The sequence below is a fragment of the Sorex fumeus genome, unplaced genomic scaffold (assembly GCF_029834395.1).
Source record: "Sorex fumeus unplaced genomic scaffold, SorFum_2.1 ptg000022l, whole genome shotgun sequence".
Lineage (NCBI taxonomy): Eukaryota > Metazoa > Chordata > Mammalia > Eulipotyphla > Soricidae > Sorex > Sorex fumeus.
In genome coordinates, this window is record NW_026606079.1 from 3418408 (window position 1) to 3426342 (window position 7935).

Sequence of the window (7935 nt, forward strand, 5' to 3'; positions counted from 1 at the left end):
GCAGATCCCACGTGCAGATTCCTATGTGCAGGCTTCTGTGTGCAGATGCCCACATGCAGATCCCTGTGTGCAGAGGTCAGAATGGGCCCTGGCTGAAAGACGCATGGCCCGTGTGTGCCTGCCCCATGGTGACTGCACAGGAACCAACACAGGAAGGCAGTCCTGAGAGGGATGGAGTTTTTATAGATGTTTTATTGCCAAGTAAAGCACACAGTGAGGGGACAGTGAGGGGCAATTCGGGGTCAGAGAGTCGGACAGTATAGGGACAGTGAGTGGGACAGTGAGGGGCTGTGTGGGGACAGTGAAGGGACAGGGACAGCACAGTGAGGGGACAGTAAAAAAATCAATGGGGTCAGTAGCTCAAAAGGAGACAGTCTCCCAAGTGTGATGGTGTCTCCTATGCCAGCTGTGTCCACGCTCCTCCACACCGTCTTCTGACGAGGGACACTCCAGGTTTCGGCTCAGTTTCGGGGGACAGTGGCCCTGGTGAGGTGGGTGGCCACATCCGGGCTTGCAGCCGTGCCTCTCTGCCTGGCCGCTCGCTTCCTGCCCCTCCTGCAGCAGCCTAGTGTCCCTGGGAGTGACTCAGGGCGCGGGCGCCACTGCCCTGCTTTCCAGCCGTCCTCCAGGAGGCTTGCTGGCTTCTGCTCATCCTCCTCCCGGCCAGACTCCTAGTGGACACTCCGAGTGACCACTGCAGTCTCTCTCCAGTGTCTCTGCTGCTGGGTGATGGAGTGACGGCCTTCTTGCCTGGTCTGCAGTCAGGAGGCCAGTCCTGCCCCAGTGGGTGTAGGCAACCACCCTCTGGCTCCCAGCATCCTGGTGAGGCCATGTGACCCAGGCACCTTCGTGTCCATGTGGCCCCACGTGTCTGGGAGCAGCAGGTGCCCTCCAGCGTGTCTACTCGGTTCTCGAGGAGGTGTCAGTGAGGGGCAGGATGTGTGGGTTGAGGGTGGCCTGGGCAGGGGCTGGTGAGGTGGACAGAGGACAGGCCCGGAGCAAGCTGAGCGGCTGAGCCGACGTCTGGCTCTGGCTGGAGTCCAAGACAGCCCTGAGTGTCCCCTGCAGTGGCCCTAGGAGCCCTGCCTGACCATGTTCCTGTAGTCGGGGACAATGGTTCGTTTCAGCTCCACCACCGACGAGAAGATCCATTTCACCTGCAGAGGTAGTGGGAGAGCCTGCTGGACCCTCACAAGCCTCCGTCCTGGCGGCTGTGCTGGGGGGTCCAGAGGGAAGGTGTGGGGACAAGGTCGGGAGAACAAGAGGACAGAGGGGGCAGGTGGCAGCAGTGCGGGGCAGGATGGCCGGGACAGGGAGCCGTGCCCACCTTGAACAGGGTGACTGTGGCACTGTAGCAGACGCTGAGCAGGAAGAGGGTGATGAAGATGGAGAGGGTGGTCCACAGCCCGTCCAGGTCCCCGTCCTGGGCCTCCGCACAGCTCTCATTGTCCAGCAGCTCTGCACAGGGAGGGGTGGTCAGTGCTGGGCTCTGAGTCCCTCCCTGGGCAGGTGGACGGCTGCTGGCCCGGCCTCAGTTCCCAGCCCTCTGGCCGGCCCAAGTGTGGTCTGCCTGGGGGACTCTTTCTGTTCCACTCTCCTGCCCTGGGACTTCTCGGCAGAACACCCCGAGCCCTGCATGACAGAGTACTGGGGACGATTCCCATGTGGAGGGTCAGCAGAGCCACCTCCCTCCAGGTCTGGCCGGGAGGGAAGGTCTGGCGCGCCCATATGTTTCCCCTGGACAGGAGGAGGGGCAGGTCCCAGAGATAGGAGGTGTGGTCACCTAGTGTGTCCGGGAGGGGTTAGTGCCCTGGGGAAGGACAGTGGTTTGAGCTGGTCAGTGTGGCCCGTGTGTGGTCAGTGTAGCCTATAGGTGGTCAGTGTGAACTGGTCAGTGTGGCCCATGTGTGGTCAGTATGAGCTGTTTGGTGTGGCCTGTGTGTGGTCAGTGCAAGCTGGTCAATGTGGCCTGAGTGTGGTCAGTGTGGCTTTTGTGTGGTCAGTGTGAGGTGGTCTGTGTGGCTCATGTATGTCAGTGTGAGATGTTCGGTGTGTCCTGTGTGTGGTCAGCTTGAGGTGGTCAGTGTGGCCTAAGTGTGGTCAGTGTGAGGAGGTCTATGTGGCCTGTGTGTGGTCAGTGTGAGGTGGTAAGTGTGGCCTGTGTGTTGTCAGTTTGAGGTGGTCAGTGTGGCCTAAGTGTGGTCAGTGTGAGGAGGTCAGTGTGGCCTGTGTGTGGTCAGTGTGAGCTGGTCAGTGTGGCCTAAGAGTGGTCAGTGTGAGGAGGTCAATGTGGCCTGTGTGTGGTCAGTGTGAGGTGGTAAGTGTGGCCTGTGTGTTGTCAGTTTGAGGTTGTCAGTGTGGCCTAAATGTGGTCAGTGTGAGGAGGTCAGTGTGGCCTGTGTGTGGTCAGTTTGAGGTGGTCAATGTGGCCTGAGTGTAGTCAGTGTGAGGTGGTCTGTGTGGCCCATGTGTGTCAGGGTGAGCTGTTTGGAGTGTCCTGTGTGTGGTCAGTGTGAATTGGTCATTGTGGCCTTAGTGTGGTCAGTGTGGCTTGTGTGTAGTCAGTGTGAGCTGGTCAATATACCCTATGTGTGGTCAGTGTGAGGTGGTCAGTGTGGCCTGAGTGTGGTCAGTGTGAGGTGGCCAGTGTGGCCTGTGTGTGATCAGTGTGAGCCAGTCCGTGTGACCTGAGTGTGGTTAGTGTGGCCCATTTGTGATCAGTGTGAGTGGTCAGTGCGGACTGCATGTGGTCAGTGCGAGCTGATCAGTGTGATCCATGTATGGTCAGTAAGAACTGGTTGATATGGCCTGAGAGTAGTCTGTATGAACTGGTCAGTGTATCTGAGAGTGGTCAGTGTGAGGTGGTCGGTGTGGCCCATGTGTAGTCAGTGTGAGGTGGTTGGTGTGAACCATGTATTGTCAGTGTGAGCTGGTTGGTGTGGCTCATGTGTGGTCAGTGTGAGGTGGTTAGTGTGGCCCGTGTGTGGTCAGTATGAGCTGAGCAGTACCCGAGAGTGGTCAGTGTTGTTCAAGTGTGGTCAGTGTGAGGTGGTCAGTGTGGCCCCTGTGTAGTCAGTGTGAGCTGGTTTGTGTGGTCTGTGTGTGATCAGTGTGAGCTGTTTGTGTGGCCTGTGTGTGGTCAGTGTGAGCTGGTTGGTGTGGCCTGTGTGTGGTCAGTGTGAGCTGGTTTGTGTGGTCCATGTCTGATCAATGTGAGATGGTTGATATGGCCCAAGTGTGGTCAGTGTGAGCTGGTTGGTGTGGCCTGTGTGTGGTCAGTGTGAGCTGGTTTGTGTGGTCCGTGTGTGGTCAGTTTGAGCTGGCTTGTGTGGTCCATGTGTGGTTAGTGTGAGGTGGTCAGTGTGGCCCATGTGTAGTCAGTGTGAGCTGGTTTGCGTGGTCTGTGTGTGATCAGTGTGAGCTGTTTGTGTGGCCTGTGTGTGGTCAGTGTGAGCTGGTTGGTGTGGCCTGTGTGTGGTCAGTGTGAGCTGGTTTGTGTGGTCCATGTCTGGTCAGTGTGAGATGGTTGATATGGCCCAAGTGTGGTCAGTGTGAGCTGGTTTGTGTGGTCCATGTCTGGTCAGTGTGAGATGGCTGATATGGCCCAAGTGTGGTCAGTGTGAGCTGGTTGGTGTGACCTGTGTGTGGTCAGTGTGAACTGGTCAGTGTGGCTCGTAAGTGGTCAGTGTGAGGTGGTTGGTGTGGCCCATGTGTGGTCAGTATGAGCTGATCAGTGTACCTGAGAGTGGTCAGTGTGGCCCATGTGTGGTCAGTGTGAGCTTGTCAGTGTGGCCTGTGTGTGGTCAGTGTGAAGTCGTCGGTGTGGCCCATGTGTGGTCAGTGTGAGCTTGTCAGTGTGGCCTGTGTGTGGTCAGTGTGAAGTCGTCAGTGTGGCCCATGTGTGGTTAGTGTGAGCTGGCTGGTGTGGCCTGTGAGTGGTCAGTGAGCTGGCTGGTGTGGCCATGGGTGGACAAGTTGCTGCACAGTCCCTGGGCATTGGAGGGGGGTGGTTCCCACCACCAGGGCAGTGCTGGGCAGGGAGCACTGTGGCCTGTGCGTGTGCACCAGGCTTGGGTGTGCAGGGCTCAGTGTGCAAGATTTGCTTGCACATATGTGCACGCACATCTGTATAAGGGTGCGAGGCTGCTGTGTGCATGTTTTAAGATCTACATGTGCATATATTCATGTCTGTATGTGTGTAAGATCTGCAGGTATGCACCTGCAGAGATGTGCAACACCTGCATGTGCATGCACATGTAAGCAGGTATGTGTGCATATATGTGTAAGCCTCCATGCATGTCCAAGACCTGTCCTGCTTGAGGCCTAGTAAGGGCAACTTTTGTGGACATGTGTGCATGATGTGCTCATGTACAGTGACATACGTGTTTGTGTGCCTGTATGTTTGTGTGATGTGCATGCATGTGTGTTTGTGTGCACGCGTGATGTGTGCTTGTGTACGGTGACGTGTGTTTGTGTGCCTGTATGTGCGTGCCTGTGTGTTTGTGTGATGTGCATGCACGTGTGTTTGTGTGCACGCGTGTGCTGTGGGGGGAGGGCGAGCTGGCGCTGGTGAGTGTGGGGATGGTTGGTACTGGCCGCCCCTCCGTGGCGCTCAGGGCGGGCAGGGGTGTCCCAGGAGAGGGCCAGGGTGGGGTCAGCCCAGCCACCCTCTGGGATGAAAGGAGGCCTGTCCCCCGCCGGCCAGGGCTGTGCCCGGCCGTGTGTGCCAGCCCCGTCCGCGTGCTGAGCCCCATGCACCAAGAACCAGGCCCGTGCGCTTGTCCCAGACAGGCACTTTATTTCCGGCTGTGCCGGGTAGGCAGGGAGGCGGGCAGGCGCTCATTTACCCTGAGACACGGAGATGGAACGCTGCGTGAAGTGGTTGTGCAGCGCCTCGTGCATCACCAAGCAGACGAAGTTGTCGCCGCGCTGCCAGGAGGCCTTGGGCACGGTGAGCTTGCTGTAGAGGAAGAAGGTGCCGTCCGTGTCCTTCTGCGCCGGCGTCGTGCGGTAGACTCCTTCGGGCTCTGGCTGCCCATTCCTCTGCCACTCGACGTCGATGTCCTCGGGGAGGAAGCCCCTGACCAGGCAGGTGAGGCTGACCATGCCCTGCTGGGCCAGCTCTTCCCGGTGTGGGGGCATCATGTACACCTGCGGCTCCTGGACGCGCCCTGTGGAATGGGGGTCAGCAGGAGGGTCAGTGGAGCCCCGGTGAGTGGCTCGCCGTCCGTCCCACCCACCCTCCCGCCGGTTCCCAGGCCGGTACCTCTTGGCTTGGAGATGACCTTCTCGACGGGGGCCGGGAGCAGGGGGCTGCTGACCTTGCACTTGATCTCCTTGCCCTGCAGCCAGTCCTTGTGCAGGACGGGGAGGGTGCTGACCATGCGCTGGGTGCTGTTGAAGCGCTCGTTCACCGTCCTCGTCGTGGCTGTGTGCATCTCCCTGTTGTCCACGTACCAGCTGAAGGTGATGTCTGCGTTGTTGGGGTCCACGTCCACCACCACGCAGGTCACCTCAGGCGTGCGCGTGATCATGAGGGCGTCCTTGGGTTTCGGCGGGAAGATGTAGACCAGAGGTCCTCCATCTGTGGGGGGAGACGCGGGCAGTCAGCGCCCATCACTGCTGTGGGCCCTGACGTGTGGCTGCGTGTGGCAGGTGTAGAAGAAACTCACCTGTACATTGGCGGCACTCGGGGCAAGGGTTTGGGACGTGGTGGTCCGGGTCTGTGGGCAGAGCAGAGGGCACATCACTGGGGCAGGCTGAGACCAGAGACCCGTGCGGGCCCCCGAGGGTCCGGCTGTGCCGGTTGGGAGGGCGCCGTGGCCCGCGGCTTCTCACCTACGACCTTGTTGACCGTGGTCTTGGAGGCCGGATGGACAACACTGCAGGTGTAGGTCTGGCTGGAGATGCTGGAGGTGGGGACGGTGACCAGGCTGGTGAGCGAGAAGAGCCCTCCGCTCTGCACTGGCGGGAAGGTGACCACGCCGGTGCGCAGGGCGCCCGAGTTCCAGGACACCGACAGCTCCTGGGGGAAGTAGCTGGACACCAGGCAGCCCAGTGCCGTGGTGCTGGAGGCGCCGTTGCAGGCGGACAGCGGGAAGACGGTCGGGGCCGTCACGGAGGCTGCAAGAGACGGGGCGTGAGGGGGGCGTGAGGGAGGGGCTCATCTGAGACCACCCTGTCTCAGAGTGACTGCTGAGGCTCTGCCAAGCCGCCTCCTCTGCTCTTGCTTCCCCCCAAACCAGGACCACCCGCGGGGATGCCCTTCCTCGCGCCTGTCCCGGAGGCCTCAGCCCAGGCTTCTGCAGTGCCCCGGCCTGGGTCCCTGACTTGCTGTGGGCACCCTGGGTGCCCCCACCCTCGTCCTCCTGGCACCAGCATACCCAGGACGCTCCCTGGGGCCACATCCCATGACTGCCCTTCAGCCACTGTGCCCGCGAGTCCCGCTGTCCACAGTAAGGTGGCACCTGAGCTGTCAGCTGCCCCCTGGATCGTGGCCAGCCCAGAATTGTGCCGCCCTGGCAAGTCCTCACTCTGCACCATGTTTGCACCCCTCAACCCCCACCAGGGCAACTGCCTCAGGACAGCCTAACCGTCTACACCTCCCGTCCAGAGCCAACCTGCTGTCCCCGCACCCAAAACGCACCTGAGCGGGGATCCTGGGCCTCCCCCCTGCAAACCCCGCTCAGCTCTCTCCATCTGTGCCCCCGGCACAAACTGAGTCCCTAGACGGCAGCCTGCTCCCTCCTGCCCAGCTCTCTGAGCTATGGGGTATCCCTGCCTGCCAACCTTCTCAGTGCAGCCCCAGCTCCACGATAATTGGGGTGCCCAATCAGCCTGCTCCCTCCTGCCCAGCTCCCTGAATTACTGGGGTTTCCTTGACTCCTGCCAGCCTGCTCCTGCCTGCCCCAGAATCCTTAAGCCAGTGGGGTCCCCCGACCTCTGCTAGACTGCATGCTGAGATATTAGGGTTCTGTGAACCTTGCTAGCTGCTCGGTTCAGTCCAGCCACCTTGATTACTGGGGACCACCGATGCTGCAGTCTCATCCTCCCTGCCCAGCTCCCTGAACTATTGGGGTGCCCAAGACCTCTGGTAGCTTGCTTGCTCCTGAACTAATGCCCTGATATAGTGGGGTTACCTTGAACCTTATCAGACTGCTCACAGATTCAGCTCTCCTGATATTGGGGTACCTCTGATGACTGCAAATCTGGTACTGGCTCTCCTGAGCTATTGAGGTGCTCCCTTGGGCTATTGGAGTACCCTTAGTAGATAGTGTAATCCCTCCAGTCCATGTTCCTCTGAGCTATTGGGGTACCCTGAGCCCTGCCAGCCTGCTCCTTCCCGCCCCAGCTCCCCTGAGCTACTGGGGTACCCCTGAGCCCTGCAGCCTATTCCCTCCTCTGCTAACTCCCCTGAGATATTGGGGTACCCCCGAAAATGCAGCCTGCTCCCTCCTGCCCCAGCCACCCTGAGCTATTGGGGTACCCAGAGCCCTGCCAGCCTGTTCCTTCCTCTCCTTGCTCCCCTGAGATATTAGCGTACCCCTGAGCCCTGCCAGCATGCTCCCTCTTGCCCCAGCTACCTGATGGGGTACCCCTGAGTCCTGCCAGCCAGCTCCATTCTACCCCAATGTCTCCTAAGCTATTGTGGTACCCCTAAGCCCTGCCAGCCAGCTCGCTCCTGCCCCAGATCGCCTGAGCTATTGGGGTACCCCCGAGCTCTGCCAGCTTGCTCCCTCCTTTTCTAGCTCCCTTGAGCTATTGGGGTACCCCCAAAACTGCCAGTTTGCTCCATCCTGCCCCAGCAAACCTGAGCTATTGGGGTACCCCTGAGCTCTGCCAGCCTGCTCCCACCTCTCCTAGCTCCCCGGAGCTATTGGGGTACCCCCGAGCCCTGCCAGGCTGCTCCCATCTCTCCTAGCTCCCAGGAGCTAT

The 7935-nt window shown here is 60.0% G+C and overlaps 1 gene segment (V, D, J or C); it reads right to left on the minus strand.

Moving 5' to 3' along the window:
• Positions 1–4835: 4835 nt before the first annotated feature.
• LOC130023146 (Ig gamma chain C region-like) lies at positions 4836–6543 on the minus strand. The segment is given in 5 exon segments: positions 4836–5171; positions 5267–5584; positions 5673–5723; positions 5839–6123; positions 6468–6543. Coding segments are annotated over 5 exon segments (1062 nt in total).
• Between the last annotated feature and the right edge of the window lie 1392 nt (positions 6544–7935).